The sequence below is a fragment of the Piliocolobus tephrosceles genome, chromosome 1 (assembly GCF_002776525.5).
Source record: "Piliocolobus tephrosceles isolate RC106 chromosome 1, ASM277652v3, whole genome shotgun sequence".
NCBI lineage: Eukaryota > Metazoa > Chordata > Mammalia > Primates > Cercopithecidae > Piliocolobus > Piliocolobus tephrosceles.
Genome location: NC_045434.1, coordinates 186,873,623 through 186,893,497, shown reverse-complemented (window position 1 = coordinate 186,893,497; position 19,875 = coordinate 186,873,623). Strand labels below are relative to the sequence as shown.

The 19,875-nt window shown below is 44.9% G+C and overlaps 1 protein-coding gene across 1 annotated transcript in view; it reads right to left on the bottom strand.

Annotated features, from left to right (window-relative positions):
- Positions 1 to 13,369: 13,369 nt before the first annotated feature.
- Positions 13,370 to 19,875, bottom strand: part of CLSPN (claspin) — a 35,823-nt gene continuing 29,317 nt past the window's right edge. The window contains exons 19-25 of the mRNA XM_023232316.2: positions 16,515 to 16,679; positions 16,286 to 16,407; positions 15,603 to 15,730; positions 15,195 to 15,300; positions 14,542 to 14,624; positions 14,117 to 14,278; positions 13,370 to 13,812 (exon numbers count right to left, since the gene is read on the bottom strand). Coding sequence (XP_023088084.1) covers positions 13,702 to 13,812; positions 14,117 to 14,278; positions 14,542 to 14,624; positions 15,195 to 15,300; positions 15,603 to 15,730; positions 16,286 to 16,407; positions 16,515 to 16,679 — 877 coding nt within the window. The 3' untranslated portion in view covers positions 13,370 to 13,701. The remainder of the gene's footprint in view (positions 13,813 to 14,116; positions 14,279 to 14,541; positions 14,625 to 15,194; positions 15,301 to 15,602; positions 15,731 to 16,285; positions 16,408 to 16,514; positions 16,680 to 19,875) is intronic.

Below are 19,875 nucleotides of genomic sequence, written 5' to 3'. Positions count from 1 at the left end.
CCTGAGTAGCTGAGATTACAGGCATGTGCCACTGCACCCGGCTAATTTTTGTATTTTTAATAGAGACGGGGTTTCACTATGTTGCCCAGGCTGGTCTCAAATTCCTGGCCTCAAGTGATCTGCTCACCTCGGCCTCCCAAAGCGTTGGGATTACAGGCGTGAGCCACCGCACCCAGCCTGTAGCCTGTTTTGTTAATCAAGGGCAGTGTTGTAAGGAATACTCTAGCACTGTATAATTAATACAGCCAGTGCTCACACAGCAGTCCTGGTCACTCCATAATTTTCAGAGCTCAAAGCCTGAAGAATAAAAAGCTCCAGGAAGGCAGGGATGTCCATGTCCACAGGAAGACAAAAAAGCAGCTGTAGAGATGCCTGTTATTCATTCACCAGAGGCTTTTCCAGTGAGGACACCAGAGAATTATTCACCCCCAAGTGAAAGGGTATCTGTGGCTGTGTTCACCTACCCACATATATGCCAGGGACTTAAGTGGCAGGGACACAGAAATCTCCAGAGATGGCCAGTATCAGCCTGAACAGGGCTTTGCAAAAGGCCATGCCATCAAGACCCAATGATGGACAGTGGGTAAGCCTCTTGGCAAACAGACAGATGTCAGAGCCAAGAGAGGCTAGCAGTGAGTAGCCAGATCCAGGTCCCAGGGCCTGAGGTGTCAGGCAAGGAGACCAGAGAAGATGAGAGGAATTTCTCATCCAGGAAATAGGACAGGCATAAGGGTTATTCATAGGTGGATAATTTCTCAATGTCAGTATTCTCAGGAAGAAAGGGGTGGGTAGGATCAAGGTGTTTCAGCTTCAAAGACCTTGTCCCTTCCCACCCATTCATTTACACGTATCATAGTTACAGAGTGCTTATTTTGTGCCAGGTACTGTGTTGGGAATTCAGAGCAGAATCAGAACTGGTTGTGGTCTTGGGGAGCTCCTGGTTTAGAAAGGGAAACAGAAGGCCTGGTGTGGTGGCTCACGCCTGTAATTCCAGCACTTTGGGAGGCCGAAGTGGACAGATCACTTGAGGTTAGGAGTTTGAGACCAGCCTGATCAACATGGTTAAACCACGTCTCTACTAAAAATACAAAAATTAGCCAGGCATGGTGGCACACACCTGTAATCCCAGGCACTTGGAAGGCTGGGGCACGAGAATTGCTTGAACCTGGGAGGCAGAGGTTGCAGTGAGCCAAGATTACACCACTGCACTACTCCAGCCTGGGAGACAGAGCCAGACCCTGTCTCAAAAAAAAAAAAAAAAAGAAAAAAGAAAAGAAAAAAGGAATAGACAGAAGAATGGGCTATAACAATGTAATGGGCCCGGCAACAGAGCCAGGAGGCAAAAGTAGTAAGCCCAAAAAAGGGTAAGGAAAGGCTTCACAGAGGTGAATTTTTTTTTTTTTTTTTAAAGAGATGGGAGTCTTGCTAGGTTACCCAGGCTGATCTCGAACTCCTGACCTTAAGTGATCCTCCCACCTTGTCCTCCCAACATTCTGGGATTACAGGCATGAGCCACTACATCCAGCTAGCACAGAGGTGATATTTGAGCCAGGCCTTGAGGGATGAATAAGAGCTCACTAAGAGAAAGCAAGAGAAGGCATAGGAGACTGCATTTTCAGAGTGAGTTCAGGAAACACCCCATAGGCCAGTGTGGCTGGAGCTCGGTGGGAAATGGAGGTAAGGTGAGGCTAGAAGATAAAGTTGGCCCAGTTGTGAAAGTTCTTGACCACCAACCAGGGAGCTTGGGCTCTATCCTGGGGGCAGCAGGGAAATAACTGAGGAAGCCCTCAGAGTTTCCATATCAGAACAAAGCAAAATCCTGGATGACAAACTACGTTGCAAACTTGCTTTCTTCTCTCTTCCTGAGGTCACATCATCTGTCAACTTCCCCACATGGCTTTGGGATCTTAGGCAAATCAAATCATTTTAAGCTTTTTGGGCTAAATAAAATAATATACCTTAAAAATTGTTCAATACTATAGCGGTGAACGTTGTTACTTGGGCTCCCAAGACCAGGCACAACCCCAGAGGACCTTTGACATGCCAAAGAGCCTTTAAGGCAGATTAGAACGAGAATTATTCCCCAGAATTGGTTCATCTTGGGAAATGAAGGCCTAGGAAGCTGGTGGCCTAGTTGTTTTGTTCATCCATTTCTCTACTGCGTCTTAAAGGTAAAGCACCTCTTTAGTCTATCAAGAAATTACTATGTGTTTACCTTAGGCAAAATATGCCCATTCCCCTATCTTCCATCTTGGCTGTTTTCCCAGCTGTAAACTGACAATTAGAAGTTTTAAAGCATTTCTAGAGCCTTGAAGTCAATTTCTTTTTCCTCAACAAAATCTTTGCAATATATCCAGTTTGAGATCTCTCTTCCCCTAAACCCTCCACCTAAGGGCTCTGAGGGAACTTCAGGGAAGCTTTTAAAGTTCGGCAGGGCACAGCTGCAAATCCACTGCACCAGATGAACCCAGGAAATAAATCCTCCCCCTGTCCCCCACCCTGTTCCCCTTCTCACCCACCCCTTCCAAGGGGAAAAGGGAGAAACAGGTCTTTTGGGACTGTTTCCAAACAGTCCACTCAAGCAGTCACCAGGAGACCAGAAAAGCCAAATCCAAGGTCCCAAGGCTCTTGATCATCCAGGGCCCACAACAGAGGGAGTAAGCTAGACGGAGAAGCTGAAGTGAAGGAGGAATGAGAGAAGGGGGTGCCTGTTCCACCCCCTTCCTAGCAGCTGCCTCTGTGGGCTCCATAATCCCCATGCCCTCTCCCCCACCCCACCCTCCGGCCGCCCACCTCTCCTCCACCCACCCCATTCATCAGTAGGAGGCCACTGTATCAGCACAGCCTTTCAAGGCCTGACAGTTCCTTTCTGGGTGCCCCCCACATGTAACCACTTAACCCCCAGCACAAAGGGCCAGGCTGAATGGGCTTGGAGCCGGTGGCTCGTGCAGAGGGGGAGGCCTCAATAGGATTTGGGGAGCTGGGTGTATAAACCGCTCTGCTCCAGCAGCCCTCAATGGAGGAGCTGGAGTCGGGGCATGTGCCGAGGGGAGGAGCTCGGCAGCTGCATCCCGCCCATGAACAATGATTTATTCATTCTCCTGGCACGCACAGAGAAGACAGGCTGGGGAAACATGGCCCCACAAATCGCCCTCAGCCTCAGCTGATTCCCACGGCAATCACTGCAGTTCAGAGTGCCCCCTCCCACTTGTAATGTTTTGCCTCAAGCTTACCCTTCCTCTTCCTTGTAAGGAAGTAGACTACATTACAGGAGGCCTTAAGTAGCCTTAAGTTCAAGCAAGCATCGTTCTTTGAGTTGGTTGCACCCAAACTCAACCTCACTCTCTCTGAAAGCTTCCTGGCCAGGTTTTCCTCACACCCATTTCACAGCCACAGAAACAGATGCAGACAGAAAAAAAAAAAAAAGGCGCATAGCAAAGCCTATCTCAGGATGGCCTCCAGCAGGGAGCTGGGGAGCTTAGCCCAGGAGTAACTGACAGGTGATGGGAATGTAGTAAATGTTTGCTGGATGAGTTAGTGGCTGCTAACCAAAGGTAGTGCGCTTGCTGCTCTCACTCCTCTTCCCAGACCCTTTCCTCCTTCCTGTAGCCACATCCATCTGGCTCCAATTCCCAGAAGAATCTCTTGGAAATCTTTGGGGATGAGGGGACAGAATGAAGACAGGTAAGTAAAGATGCTAAAACCTGTAGATAAACAATGCTGGGCCGGAGTGGGGGGGGGGCGGTTTCAAGAAGTCAAATTGTGACAAGAGGAAATTTGTTCTCACCCTCTTGTCTCCATATGTCATGTCACCAGGGCCAGATCACACACACACATCATCATACTAAATAAAACTGAAAATCAATACCGTTAGCAGAACAGGCAGAGCCAGAATGAAGCAACCATCCTCAGACTGGCCCCTGGGCCTACTGGCCCCAAGCTCGTAATTACCTTGTCACACAGAAAACAAATCTATTGTGGGGGGTGGTAAGTGTAAGGGGTAGGAGATCCCAGGCACGGAGTTTGCCGGCCCGGGAGCAAGGGAAGGGGTGCAGTGGGAAGACGGATTGGCCTTCAGTGCTGGTGGTGCAGGAGCTTGAGACTAACAAACTAAGGCCTGGACAGTTTAAGAAAGTTTGTTGTTTTAGTCGGGAGGGTGGACACCTTAAGTGATCCTGCCCAATACTGGTGTGGGGCGTGAAGTAGCCTGGGAAAAGTCTTCAAGCCTACTCCTGGAGCCTCAGGAGGGCAGGTGGCTAGGATGCTGCTGCCCTCTGGTGGGCATAAAGAGACAGTATCCACACCTCCAACGCTGGAAATCCATTGCAAAGGAGTCCGTTCTTTGTTGTTCTAAAGGCTTGGCCACCAGGACTATTGCATTCACAGCTTGGATTTCCCAGGAAGCCAACTCTGAGAATGTTTAATGCGCTGGATGTTTATTAAGAACCTCCTTTGGGATCAACAGCTGTGGAAGAATGAGAATGAGCAGGAGTGGGCAGAGGAAGAAGCTGATCTACAGGACAAGCCTGTGACAGCCTTAGCCAACCCCACAGAGAGCTCTGAAGCTAGAATGGCCCTTGAGAGTTGACTCAAAATGAGCTAAGAAGGCCAGGCCTTTATACACCTGTTGCCATTGGATGTGGGCTATCCTTGACCTTGGACAAGGTGCTTTCTGAGGCAGTTCCCACCCTGAAAGGCTGTCTGCATAGTGCTTCCAACAGCTGGGCCAACAAGGCCTTCATGGAAGGGTCCACCCTCCATACCATAAGTCATCAAATATTTGTCAAAGAAACAGCAGGTTTAGATCATGCCTCAGGCTGCAGGCTCAGTTGGGACAGTCTACAAGTCTGTTACCGGGGCTATTATGCACTGATCCTTGGAAACGGTGAAGGGGGCCTTAATGCTCAGATTCATGGATTCATTCATTCAACGAGCATTTGTTGAGATTTACTGTGTGCCAGGCCTTGAGGCAGACACTTTACAAATTTTTTTTATTTAATCCTCACAACTGTGAAGCTAGTATTAACTCAGATTATTCAGATGAGATCAAGTTATTAAGTAGCTTTCACAGTCCAATGACACTTTGAAAAAATGCCACTCACAATGGGACAAGTGCTATTGCTGCCACCAAAGATTTCTTAGGTCAGAAAGGGTCTTGGCTGTCTTCTGTGTGTGTGCATATGTTGCATATGTGTATGAACGGGATGGCCTGCCTTCTGCTTTCAGCCAGAACATTTCCTCTCTGGCAGCCAAGAGCTGTGCCTCAATAGCCTCCTGCTTTAATTCCTTCCTAAAAATGTTGCTGCCCAAGGTAACAAAACCACAAGCTTTTTTCTTTTTTTTTTTTTTTCTTTTGAGACAGAGTCTCACTATGTCACCCAGGCTAGAGTGCAATGCTGCAGTTTTGGCTCACTGCAGCCACAACCCTCAGGCTCAAGTGATCTTCCTACCTTAGCCTACCAAGTAGTTGGGACTACAGGCGCACGCCACCGTGCACAGCTAATTTTTGTATTTTTTGTAGAGATGGGGTTTCACCATTTTACCCAGGCTGGTCTCAAACCTCTGAGTTCAAGCAATCCCCCCGCCTCAATCTCCCAAAGTGCTGGGATTACAGGCATGTGCCACCATGTCGGGCCCAAAACCACAAGCTTTACAAATTCCTGGTTGTAGCTACAGAGCAAGCCACCATTGCCCAAAAGGAAGCTGGGCTAGCTCCTTCCCTGGAAAGTCAATGGAGAGATAGCCCTGGATCCTCAGTGTTCTTTTAGCCATCTGATCATCAGAAAGTTGAGATTGTAAGTTCTTCCCTAATGTCTAACCTCCATATTTGCTGCAACAGTTTTGGGACAATAACGCTGAAGGGACAAGAGGCACAGGTTTCTGCTTCAGAAAACTGTCAGTACCCTGTACCTCTCACTAACCTGCCCACTCTGTGTAAGGGGCTGAGGGCTGGAAAGATAGAGAAAACTGTCAGCTGCTGTTCTTCTATAGCCCTGATGGGTTCTCATCCTTGGTCAATTAAGACATCCAGCAACCAACATTAAGATCTTAATTTTCTCATTTAGATTCTAATCATAAATAACCTGAAGGAAAATGAATGAGGGAGTATGCTTGGAAGTCATGGAACAATTTCTGGGTCTAACTACAGAGACATTCACTCAACCTCACCCTCCCCTCAACCATACATACACCACACACACACACACACACACACACACACACACACACACACCCCACACACACACACACCCCACACACACACGCCTTCCCTCCTGGGCCCCCAGAACCTAATTTTTCACGTTTGGAAAACCCAGATGATTTTTGCCTAGGTCCATCTGGTTTTCCAAATAACCTGTCTTTTTGATAAATAACATAAGTTAAATTAGACAAGACAAACAAACAGAAGGGTAGGCAGTCAGCCTTTTTCCTTCCCTCAGCCTCTGAGAAAGAGATGAGGGCTGAAAAACCCAAACCATGGCTCACTCCCAACCCTGCCCCAGCACTTTCTACCCCTTGGACTAGGCAATAATTCTCCAGCCTGGAGCTGGGAGCTGCCTCTTCAGCCCTACCTCTAGCCCACCAGCCATCAAGAATACCACGGACTATGGTTCTCTCTAAAATGAAGGGAAGGAACTCAGGTGTCCAGCCCCATAACTCCTTCCAATCACCCTTAGGCTGTAGCTACTTCAAACTCCCTTTTCCCATTATGAATCCCACCACAGGGAAGAACTAAATCAATAAACTGAAAATGAAAAACCTTTAAGGTGAGAGGAGAGAGGACAAAAAGAGGGGATGGGAAGGATGTGGATGATACAGACCAAGACGATACAACTACTGGGGACAGAAACCAGGCACCTTGGCCTCAAAAGGTAAAATCTGAGGTGACACCAGCCATATACAAGCCATGTCTATCTTCCCAGTTCACTGGAGAGTCCAAGCATACACGCAGGCCTCCATTTCTACTGCTATAACAAGTCTCAGCACATAGCTAGCCACCAGTGGTGGACTATGGAGCTTTGTTGGGGCTTGGCTTCTCCTTCCCACTCAGCTCTACCCATTCCTCAGCAGTGGGTTAGCCTGCATTAGTGCAGCCTCTGAAATATGCACATTTACTTCACATTAATTTTTACGTTTGATCCTAACCATACCCTGTGAGCTAAACCAAGTCATTTCACATGAGCTCCATTTTCCAGCTGAGTAAAAAAGTTGAGAATGACTTACCCAAAGTCATGATGCTTACAAGCTGCAGAAAGAGCAAGGACTAAAGCTCTCCACCTGTATTCTGTCCTACACTAGAAAGCTCCTCTGTATATAATTCAACTCCATGCTTTTCACCATTAGCTCTTCCAGGTCTCCCATGACTCACTGCTCAGAAAATTCATTGAATTATTTTATGTGCCAGGCATGGTGCTACCCAAAGCATACATTTTTCGACTAAACAGATATGGTCTGTTTTCACAGTGCTTACAGTCTAGCAGGGAAAGCAAGCCTTGACAAACATTAAGGTAACACATCATGATGATAGACCCAAAAGGAAACTTAAGGCTGTGTGAGGTGGCTCACACCTGTAATCCCAGCACTTTGGGAGCCCGAGGTAGGTGGATCACTTGAGGTCAGGAGTTTGAGATCAGCCTGGTCAACGTGGCAAAACCCCGTATCTACTAAAAATACAAAAATTAGCCAGATGTGGTAGCACACACCTGTAACCCCAGCTACTTGGGAGGCTGAGGCAGGATAATTGATTGCCCGGGAGGCTAAGGTTGCAGTGAGCCAAGATCACATCACTGCACTCCAGCCTGGGTAACAGAGTGAGAATCCGTATTTGAAAAAAAAAAAAAAAAAAAAAAAAGGAAACTTAAACAGAGGTAGCCTAATTAGAGAAAGGGGTGGTAATGGTCAGAGAAGGCTTCTCTGAAGAAGTTAGACTTAAGCTAACACCTTCCCCGTCTCTATCAAAAATACAAAAATTGGCCAGGCATGGTGGTACATGCCTGTAACCCCAGCTACTTGGGAGGCTGAGTCAGAATTGCTTGAACCGGGGAGACAGAGGTTGCAGTGAGCTGAGATGGTGCCACTGCACTCCAGCCTGGGCAACAGAGCAAGAATCCGTCTCAAAAAAAAAAAGAAAGAAAGAAAGAAAGAAAAGAAAAGGAAACGTACACAATGGTAACCTAATTAAGAAAGGGATGTTAATGGTCAGAGAAGGCGTCTCTGAGGAAATTAGGCTTAAGCTAACACCCTGAAAATTATGCATCAGTCAGACAAAGAGGGAGGATGTAGAGGAGGGCATTCCAGGAAAAGAGGACACTTTAGATGCTCCTGAGGCTGCACGTCATGAGAAAGAAGACAGGAGGCTGGGAGGCAGAGCTATATCATGTATCGGCCATGAGGAGTTTGAACTTTGAGTGCGGTGGAAGACATTAAAAGATTTTAAGTAGGGAAGTATCATCTTCCAAATTACATTTATATAAAGGTCACCTCTGGCTGCTGTGCAGATTGGATGGAAGGGAAGCAAAAACAAAAGTGGGGAGGTCAGGAGGCTATAGTAGGACCCTGGAAAGAAATTATAGAATCTTGGACCAGGGTGCTGGCCATAGAGCTGGAAGAAATGAACTGATTCAAGATGCAGTTTGGAAGTAGAAATAACAGAACTTGGAGACTGTCTGATTACAGGATTAAGGAAGGGGGTCGAGAATGCTCTTTAGGGTTCCAGTCTGAGTGACTGGATATATGGAGGTACCTTTTACTGAAATGGCAAATACAGGAGGAAGAGCAGGTTTTTAGAAAAAATCACATTTTCATGTTAAGTTTGAGACTTTTTTTTTTTTTTGAGATGGAGTTTCACTCTTGTTGCCCAGGCTGGAGTGCAATGGTGCAATCTCAGCTCATTGCAACCTCCACCTCCCAGGTTCAAGCAATTCTCCTGCCTCAGCCTCCCAAGCAGCTGGAATTACAGGCATGCGCCACCATGCCCGGCTTATTTTGTATTTTTAGTAGAGACGGGGTTTCTCCATGTTGGTCAGGCTGGTCTCGAACTCCCAGCCTCAAGTGATTCACCTGCCTCGGCCTCCCAAAGTGCTGGGATGACAGGCCACCACGCCCGGCCAAGTTTGAGATATTTGAGAAACAATGGGCCTTTAAGAAGTGGCCTACAAAATATGATATAATTGTGATACTGGTAATTTCTTTCTTTCATTCTCAAAGGAGGTGAATTTCTTTTTTTCTGGGAGCTACTGGCAATTTCTTATGCTTACAGAGTGGCACTTGACATAATGCACTGACATACATTTTCCAACTGAAGCCCCCCAGCAACTCTGAGACAGCCATGACTTACTATCCTCATTTTATAAACAGAGGCTGTGAAAGGTGTAGTGTTATTTATTCAAACTGTGGTAGGCACCACTATATTCCAAACTGTGTGCCAGGCCATGAGTAGGATATAAGGGTATAAGATACAATACCATCTCAAGGATGACATAATCAAATAGTATCATGGGAACACTCCTCCCAGAAATACTCTCCTCCTATCCTTAGGTGCACAAATCTCAGGACAGGATGCCCCAAGAGTGATTAGACATAATCCTAGGAGATAAAAACCAAAAACATCCCCTAAAAAGTCTTCCAGCCTGAGCATTAGAAACTCTCAAAGTGAGCAGAAGTTTGTAGAGAAGCAGTTGAGAAAATGAGGGATGCCAGAGATCTGAGCACCTTGTCTCTAGAGCTTTGGTGAAAAAACTCTTACGGTTTATGGAAGAGACCCTAGTATGGCTGTGCAACTGTGAATTAATGAGATGAAATTAGAGACCTGTTTAAAGAGGTTAATACCATGTATCCCTACTCAAGCGTATGGAACAAGGAAGAAACAAAAAGATTGACTGACACTGCGCATACCCTATCTCCCACGCTCATGGGCTCTGATCCCTCCAAATATGTAATTTCCCAGCTAGTGGAGCTGAGTCCTCCTGCGAGCCGTAGTGTCAGGTCCTGGGGCTTCAATTTCATTAAAACATAGCTGATACTGCTGGCTCAGTGCTTTGGGCAAAGGGCATAAGGGTCAGATCAAAACTGTCCATTTCAATGCTGTTACCAAGATCAAGGCTTAGCTTACTTTATAGCAGCTATCCTGGCATAAGGAAAAGTAACCCAGAGTTTAAGACTCAAGTTTTCTTTCTCCAAAGAGGGCTTTCTCCCAGGAGCCTCAATCAGAAACCATTTTCTTTCTTTCTTTCTTTTTTTTTGTTTTGAGAAGGAGTCTCACTCTGTTGCTCATACTGGAGTAGACTGGCGCGATCTCAGCTCACTGCAACCTCCACTTCACAGGTTCAAGCAATTCTCCTGTCTCAGCCTCCCAAGTAGCTGGGACTACAGGCGCCTGCCACCACCATGCCTGGCTAATTTTTGTATTTTTAGTAGAGAGGGGGTTTCACCATGTTGCCCAGGCTGGTCTCGAACTCCTGAGTTTAAGCAATGCACCCACCTCAGTTTCCTAAAGTGCTGGGATTACCGGCGTGAGCCATCGCCACCTGGCTGAATTTTCTTATCCTCAGTTGTCAATTCCAATTGTCTTTTCCATCTCTCCCTAAAACACATGTAGGGAAACAAGAGGGGAGAAGTATCTAGCCTTCCTGCTCAGTTCTCTTTGGCCCAGCAAAGGCCACCTTGCCTTGGGCACTGTTGAGAGAGTTCAAAGAAAGAGGCAAAAACACTTATCTTGAACCCATGGATAAAATGAAGTACATACAAACTCAGTTAAAGAGAAAGGCCAATCAAAGCTGTAACAGGCTGGGCATGGTGGCTGAGCCTGTGACCCCAGCATTTTGGGAGGCCAAGGTGGGAGGATTACTTGAGGCCAGGAGCTCAAGATCAGCTGGGGCAACACAGCAAGACCCCGTCTCTACTAAAATAAAATAATTAACTGGGCATGGTGGCATATGCCTGTAATGTGGCCTGGCTCTTCCAAAGGTTGAGGAAGGAGGATGCTGAAGCCCAGGAGTTCAAGGATACAGTGAGCTATGATTGTGCCATTGCACTCTAACCTGGGCAACAGAATGAAACTGTCTCTAAAAATAATTTTTTTCTTTAAAAAAAGAGCTGTAATAGAAGGTACCATTTATGTAAACTCAATTATCCTCTTCACCTGAGCTGAACTCAAACCACTTGGTAAGTTAACTTGATCAGTTCACTAGGACTGAGAAGCCAGTGTGGGGACAATTGCAGCAGCCTCTCACTTTAGACCCAGAGGATTTCCCTGGGATGAAGATAACCTGAAAATGAAATGCTCTTCAAGGTTAGACAGGCACTGACCTAAGAATGAACATTGAAGCTGGACAAGGCATTAAGATTTATTGAAAAACTACATACATATTAAAACATCTTTATACACATTTCCCCCATTATAAGATTACAAATATACAAACATAAGTATTGTCAAAGTCAACATCTTGAGTATTAGAAAACTGGCTGGGTGCGGTGGCTCACACCTGTAATCCCAGCACTTTGGAAGGCTGAGACGGGTGGATCACCTCAGGTCGGGAGCTCAAGACCAGCTACTCGGGAGGCCAAAGCAGGAGAATTGCTGGAACCTGGGTAGCCTAGGAGACAGAGCCAGCCTATGTCGAAAAGAAAAAAGAGGCCGGGCGCGGTGGCTCAAGCCTGTAATCCCAGCACTTTGGGAGGCCGAGACGGGTGGATCACGAGGTCAGGAGATGGAGACCATCCTGGCTAACATGGTGAAACCCCGTCTCTACTAAAAAAATACAAAGAACTAGCTGGGCGAGGTGGCGGGCGCCTGTAGTCCCAGCTACTTGGGAGGCTGAGGCAGGAGAATGATGTGAACCCGGGAGGCGGAGCTTGCAGTGAGCTGAGATCCAGCCACTGCACTCCAGCCTGGGCGACACAGCGAGACTCTGTCTCAAAAAATAAAAATAAAAATAAAAAAAAGAAAACCTACAACCTAATTGCATCAATTAAATTGGTGTTCCCATCTCCAAATAAAAAACTGGCACACTCTCTTCCACCTTCCCAAGTCCAGGTCCTGACACTGAAACCACAGTATTCACATGGAATGTTTTTCGAAAGCAGCATTGATGCTCAGTTCTGAGGGGAAAAACATTTATCTAAAATTCTAAGAAGCTTGTGGTAGTTCAGGGCAAATGGAGAATGATGGCAATTCTCTTCAATAATATTTTTTTAAATTCCATGGTGGTCTTCTCTCAAAATTAGTAATGAAATACTGAAATGTCGATTGACTAGTGAGGGCAATGTATGTAAGCCAGGAGAATGCAATAAATAATGGTTATGTTTCTTCTTGTCAGACCCAGAAGGGAGGTCTTTGAACAACAGTGTTTCAAACTGAGAATTCAGTCCAAGGGAAGGTCTCTCTTCCTCATAGACTGTGGTGGACAAACACTGGATGTAACGCTTTATCTTCATCCCCAAGCTCCAGAAAATTAGAGCCAGTCTTTCTGACTTGGGTACCAGTTTAAGTCCTTATTAAGCAGCAAAAATTAAATCAAAATTTGATGCTGGCTTGGGAAGAAGCATACAGGAAAATGAAAGGGGTAAGAGTAATACAGCAGCCCATCTATTGGTTCCTAGGTCCTCTAATAAATCTTTCTTTTGGCCGGGCACAGTGTGGTTCATGCCTGTAATCTCAGCACTTTGGGAGGCTGAGGCAGCTGGATCACTTGAGGTCAGGAGTTTGAGACCAGCCTGGCCAACATGGTGAAACCCTGTCTCCACTAAAAATACAAAAAATAGCCGGGTGTGGTGGCATGCGTCTGTAGTCTCAGCTACTTGGGAGGCTGAGACAGGAGAATCACTTGAACCCGGGAGGCAGAGGCTGCCATGAGCCAAGATGCACCACTGCATTCCAGACTAGGCAACAAAGTGAGACTGTCTCAAAAAAAAAAAAAAAGAAAAGAAAAGAAAAGAAATCTTTCTTTCACTGAACCCTGGTCATCATGGTACATATATCATGGGTGTAAAGGAGTCATTGTGGTACTGATTTTCACTGTTTAATCTGTAATGTCACACTTTTCCCTACTCTTCCTCTTCCAACCACTTCTATCACAAAGAGACATTAACCCAGAAAGCTGCTATGATAAAATGTCAAACGTTTAATGGAAGAAGTGAAACCTAACCCAAGGCCAGGTGCGGTGACTCATGCCTGTAATCCCAGCATTTCGCGGGGCCGAAGCGGGTGGATCATTTGAGGTCAGGAGTTCAAGACCAGCCTGGCCAACATAGTGAAACCTTGTCTCTACTAAAAATACAAAAACTAGCTGGGCATATCGGCACAAGCCTGTAACGCCAGCTACTTGGGAGGCTGAGGCAGGAGAATTGCTTGAACCTGGGAGGTGGAGGTTGCGGTGAGCCGAGATCATGCCACTGCACTCCAGCCTGGGCAACAGAGTGAGACTCCATCTTAAAAAAAAAAAAAAAAAACCTCACCCAAGTATTCCATTAGTTGTTGATGTTGTAAATACTGCAGAATTGAGATCAGTGGCCAATCCAGGGAATAATACTAGGAAAAGAGAGGTCCAGAGCTGTGCAGTAGAAAGAACAGGAATTTCTGTCTGCAATCTTATTGCATTGATTATGAAGGAAGGAAGGATCGTTGGCTTGAGTGTCAATTCCAATTTTCAGTGCTAGGAACTTCTCAAAGCAGTCTCAATGTAGATTTTGGCAACTTTGATGGTGTTAGCTCTCCAAGTATTTGAAGATGCTTCGCTTCAATCCTGAAGTGCTATCTTCTGTTTTGAGGCGCTTAGGTGAAGGAGAAGTCATGAAAGATGGACCCCTTCTCTTTACCTAGAGAGCAGAGGGAGTCAGAGCCAGCTTAAGACCTTCATACAAGTACTTACCTTCAATTAGCTCTCAAGTAACTCATAAATTGTGGATGATTAACAACAGAAAAAAAGAAAGATAAACTTTCTAGGCAAGTTTAAAAGCTGATTACCTACTAGGGGTAGCAATTCTCTTGTTCCTTATCGGGGAGTGCAAAATTTCAACATTGCAGCATAAAGGGGTTAAGCCAGAATTTTTGTTTTTAAATATAAATAAATAAATAAATTCTGGTTTGGGAAGCCACCATATTAGTTCTCAAATTCCATACCTGAGACTTAGACAATTCCTTTGCCGCCTCAGCCTTGACAGGAGAAAGTGTATGAAAGACAAAGTTTCTTGAATTTCGAGGAGCACTGGGGTTACGGTCAGAGAGAGCAGCCAGTTTCTGAAGCACAGCTTTGGGCTGGTTTAGCAGTGAGCCTGTCTTCACCTGAGGAAAAAAAGAGTCATCTGGTATCAAATCCCAAGTGCCAACTAAAGAATGAAAAGTCCTTCCCTCCCTGCTTCCCCCTAGATATTGAGGGTACATATTCCTACCCTATTCAAATAGAAAAGAAATAGCAGACTCTTTGACATTAACTCTTTCCCTGCAGCCACCTCCTTCCTCTAATGACAGAGGCTATTCCCTAAGCTGGACCTGGGCGTTTATAACCTGTAGACTACGATGTCAGATTAACAAGGTTCCCAACCAACCTGTTGAGCACTTCCTGGTCTGATGGCTTCAAAAGGATTTCTGAGCAAAGACTTTGATTCCTGAATAACCATAGGGCGACTGGCTGGAAAGAAAAGACAGAGAGGCCTATTCTGGGAAAAGCTGATTAGAATTACTTTTAACTCTAAACAAGTTAAGAAATCTTGTAACTAAATCAATATGCTAAAGCCATGGGAACTCTGTTCTATATAATGGTAACTTTGAAACTATAATAATTGGCTCCAAGAAGAGACACAACTAAGTTGAACAGTAATCATTTAAGAAAAACAGAAGTGGTGAGTGTATGGAATAGTGAAGAGCTTTCTGGAGTTAAATATTCCTGGATTCAAATCCCACCTCTAACACTTAGGTATACAATCCTGGGCAACTAAATAGAGAAAGCCAGAATTAACTACTCTGAGCCTTAGAACATAAAGTAAAACCAGCCACATATACTCACAAATACAGTCTCTACTGCCCAATAGTCTAAAGTCTAAGTACACGGTCTCCCACCACCTCTGAGAAACCTCTTTAAGACAGTATTAGACACAAGCTTAGGATTAAGCTGCAACAGCTCCTGAAGGTTAGAGTCACCTCCAAAGCTCTACCACTAACAATCCAGGGGGCTAGACCTTAAGGAGAAACAAGAGCTCACCATTCTTCTGCAGTGCTTTGGCTGTAACTTTCTTGGCCAGTATCATAAACTGACTGTCCTCCCCAATTTCTTCTTCTTCTTCAGTTGTAATTTTCCCCTGCTGTGCCTGAAAAAAAAATTATACAGCATTTAAAAAAGTTTATAGCCTTCCTAAATAGTATGGCCTGGATTGTGAATCTAGAGTTCCTGGGATATTTGTTTTCCTTTTTGCAGCCTTTGCTGCTTTAGACAAAAAAAATTAATCTTACACAAACACAAAGAGAACTGTTCATGGTATAGCCTTCTCAAAACACAAAAGATAGCTCGAGGATTAAAAAATATAGCAATATGCTGCCTAAGATTTTGAAACTATCATGACAAGCTAAGTGAGAGTCTCATAAACTAGGGTCAGAGTAGATGAACTCCTACCATGTCCCGAAGCCACTGTTCTCGTTCAATTCGCTCCTTCCTCCACCTGGCTTCTGACTCATCAAGCTGTTCTTCAGTCTGATCATCATCAGAGTCTCTGTGGAACAAGTCCATCTGGGAAGCATCATCTAAACAAAGAGTGAAGGTAATCAGCATTCGGCAGTCCTCACAGGAGAGGGTGCTTGGACAGACAAAAAAGAAACCCTTATCATTTACTACATAATGATGTAAACTTTTCCCATCCTCTAACAGAAAACAACAGTTACAACTAGGTCTTCACATAGCCTGTTATGGTTTTGCTTGCCATTTGCCATCTGAAACTGGACAAATGTGAATTATAACTGTTTGCTTTTTTTTTTTTTTTTGAGATGGAGTCTCACTCTGTCGCCCAGCCTGGAGTGCAATGGCGTGATCTCCACTCACTGCAACCTCTGTCTCCCAGGTTCACACAATTCTCCTGCCTCAGCCTCCTGAGTAGCTGGGATTACAGGTGCATGCCATCACGTCCGGCTAATTTTTGTTACTTTTAGTAGAGATGGGGTTTCACCATGTTTTTCAGGCTGGTCTTGAACTCCTGACCTTGTGATCTGCCCACCTCTGCCTCCCAAAGTGTTGGGATTACAGGCGTGAGCCACCATACCCGGCCCGTTAGTGATTGCTTTTAAAGACAACAACCAGGATACCTATGTTTTTCCATCGAAACTTCCTCATTCGCCCAGGACCATCGCTGTGCAGATCCCCATCAGCAAGGTACCTCTCTTGGTATAAACGTAGCTGTCGCTTATCATCATCCAACATAGTTTTCCTGCAACAGAAGAAATAGGGTGCTCAAAACAAGGACCATTCTGGCTGGTTATAGGGCTTGTCTTAAGATGTACCCTATTACTCAGAAAGGCTTGTTGGGATACTGACATGTGTATTTTCTTGATTTGACTCTGTAGTTCCTCATCAGAAGGAAGTACTTCATCAATTACATCCTCTTCATATTCATCAATTTCTTCCCCATCATACTCATCTTCACTTCCCACATCACTTCCTGACACCTCTGCCTCATCCTCCAGGTATTTCCTCAATCTCCTAGAAAGCAATTTTGAGGATTAGAAAATGCAACAATGAATATACTCACAGAATATGGAAGCAGAGAAAAGCAGAACACAGAGCCACTTCTAATAATAAACATAATACATTTGATAATATTTAAATTTTTTTGGTAATAGTGTCCTACTTATGATGGTTTGACTTAATGATTTTTCAACTTTACGATGACATGAATGTGATACGCACTTAGTATGCTTCTCAATTTACAATGGAGTTACAGCTAGATAAGCTGAAAGTGCATTTTCAACTTAGGATGGATTGATCAGGATATAGCCCCATTGTAAGATGTGGAGCATCTGTATTTAAAAGTTGATCACTTAATATGTCTTGTGTGCTAATAACTGTGCTTTACAGGCATTAACATATTATCTTAGGAATGGATACTATTATTCTCTTCATTTTACAGTTGAGGGAATTGAGCCTTGGAAAGATTAAATTTACCCAAGGTCACATAGCTAGAAGGTAGCAGAGCCTGGATTCAATTTAGATTGGGTGATTTGAAAGCCAGAAAACTCTTAATCTCTTCTACATGTATTAGAATACCTGCTGGAAGTTCAACTATTTTGTTTTGCATTTGAGCACACCAGCTTTACGAGACAAACTAGAGATGGTGTGGTGTAGAAAGGTAATAAACTGGGACCTTCTTACAGCCTAACAAATCTTGACCCCCACATCAGAAGGAAGACTGAGGCTCACAGCTCCTGGTAATCAAAACGACTACTAGTTACTTCTTTTGACTTCAGCTCCCCTTGAGAACAAATCTCTTGTCACCCTGGATTCAAAGTCATCTTGGTCCCATGTGGTCCAAAATGGCAGAATTTTGGTGGCTTTCTAAAAACTGATTTTTATCAAAGACCTATACTGTATTATTATTATTTTTTTTGAGATGAAGTCTTGCTCTGTCGCCCAGGCTGGACTGCAGAGACGCCATCTCGGCTCACTGCAACCTCCACCTCCTGGGTTCAAGCGATTCTCATGCCTCAACCTCCCAAGTAGCTGGGATTACAGGTGCGTGCCACCATGCCTGGCTAATTTTTGTTTTTTCAGTAGAGATAGGGTTTCACCATGTTGGCCAGGGTGGTCTTGAACTCCTGATCTCAGGTGATCTGTCTGCCTCAGCCTTCCAAAGTGCTGGGATTACAGGCGTGAGCCACCACGCCCAGCCTACACTGTATTTTCTTAAAGCTAAATTGTTCTAAATCCTAGGGTTCCTGGAAAATTCCTTCAGGGGCCACTAGTCACTAAGTTTCCCAAACTTCCCACTTACTGTCTTTAAACAGTTCAACTTTTATCTGTTATTCTTTAAAAGATTTTATTTAAACAAAGAGCTCTGCAGATAAGAACCACTACCTTAGAAAAATCTATGGATGACCTAAAGCTTTATGAGAGTTAATTTGACAGGTGACAAATTAGAACCCAAAGTGAATCTTAACAGAATGAAATTATGGGATAAAAGCAACCATATAAATCTAATAGGGATCAATATGATATCCTAATGTGAATTCCAAATCATTCACATACAATATAATATTAAATACCTGTAAGAATTGTCTTTATAAAACTTTTTAACATCATAGGAAAATGTTTCTGGATATGCTAATTAGAGAAAAAATTCAAAATTATACATATAAAAAGATTGTACAAATCTCAACTATATAAAAATATACGCATAAAAAAGATTAAGAGGAACTAACTAACTTTCATTTATATCCTGGATGGTGGACATGGATAACTTTTTATTTATATCTTTCTGTATTCTTTTTTTTGGGGGGGGTGGGAGGGAATGGAGTTTCTCTCGTCGCCCATGCTGGAATGCAATGGCACAATATCAGTTCACTGCACCCTCCACCTCCCAGTTCAAGCGATTCTCCAGCCTTGCCTCCTGGGATTACAGGCACTGGCCACCACGCTTGGCTAATTTTGTATTTTTAGTAGAGATGGGTTCTCGCCATGTTGGCCAGGCTGGTCTCGAACTCTTGACCTCAGGTGATCCACCCGCCTCAGCTCCCCAAAGTGCTGAGATTAAAGGCGTAGGCTACTGCACCCGGTTTGTATTCTTTTAAATATCCTAAAATAAATATTTTACTTTCATGACTAGAACAACATATCAAAAAAGTAAGCTGGGCCGGCTGGGTGGGGTGGCTCACGCCTGTAATCCCAGCACTTTGGGAGGCCAAGGCGGGCAGATTATGAGGTCAAGAGATCAAGACCATCCTGACCAACATAGTGAACCCCGTCTCTACTAAATATACAAAAATTAGCTGGGTGTGGTGGCACATGCCTATAGGCTCAGCTACTCGGGAGGCTGAGGCAGGAGAATCGCTTGAACCCAGGAAGTGGAGGTTGCAGTGAGCCAAGATCATGCCACTGCTCTCCAGCCTGGAGAGCAAGACTCCATCTCAAAAAAAAAAGGCTGGGCCTGGTGGCTCATGCCTGTAATCCCAGACTTTGGGAAGCTGAGGCAGGAGGATCACTTGAGGCTAGGAGTTTAAGACCAGCCTGGGAACAAAGCAAGGCCCCATCTCTACAAAAAGTAAAAAGAATTAGCCAGGTGTGGTGGCACATGCCTGTAGTCCCAGCTACTTGGGAAGCTGAGGCAGGCGGATTTAAGTTAAAAAGTGGCAAACTGGCCAGGTGCGGTGGCTCACGCCTGTAATCCCAGCACTTTGGGAGGCTGAAGACGGGCGGATCACGAGGTCAGGAGATTGAGACCATCCTGGCTAACACGGTGAAACCCCGTCTCTACTAAAAATACAAAAATTCGCCGGGCACAGTGGCGGGCACCTGTAGTCCCAACTACACGGGAGGCTGAGGCAGGAGAATCGTGTGAACCTGGGAGGTGAAGCTTGCAGTGAGTGGAGATCGCGCCATTGCACTCTGGCCTGGGCAACAGAACGAGACTCCGTCTCAAAAAAAAAACAGTGGCAAACTATTAACTTGACTGTTAGGGGAGATTTTACCTAATCTAAGTTGAATCCAGGCTCTGCTACCTTCTAGCTATGTGATCTTGGGTAAATTTAATCTTTCTGAGGCTCAGTTCCTTCAACTGTAAAATGAGGAGAATAGTACTCACTCATAATTTTTTTTTTTTTTTTAGATGGAGTCTTGCTCTATTACCCAGGCTGGAGTGCAGTAGGGTAATCTTAGCTCACTGTAACCTCCGCCTCCCGGATTC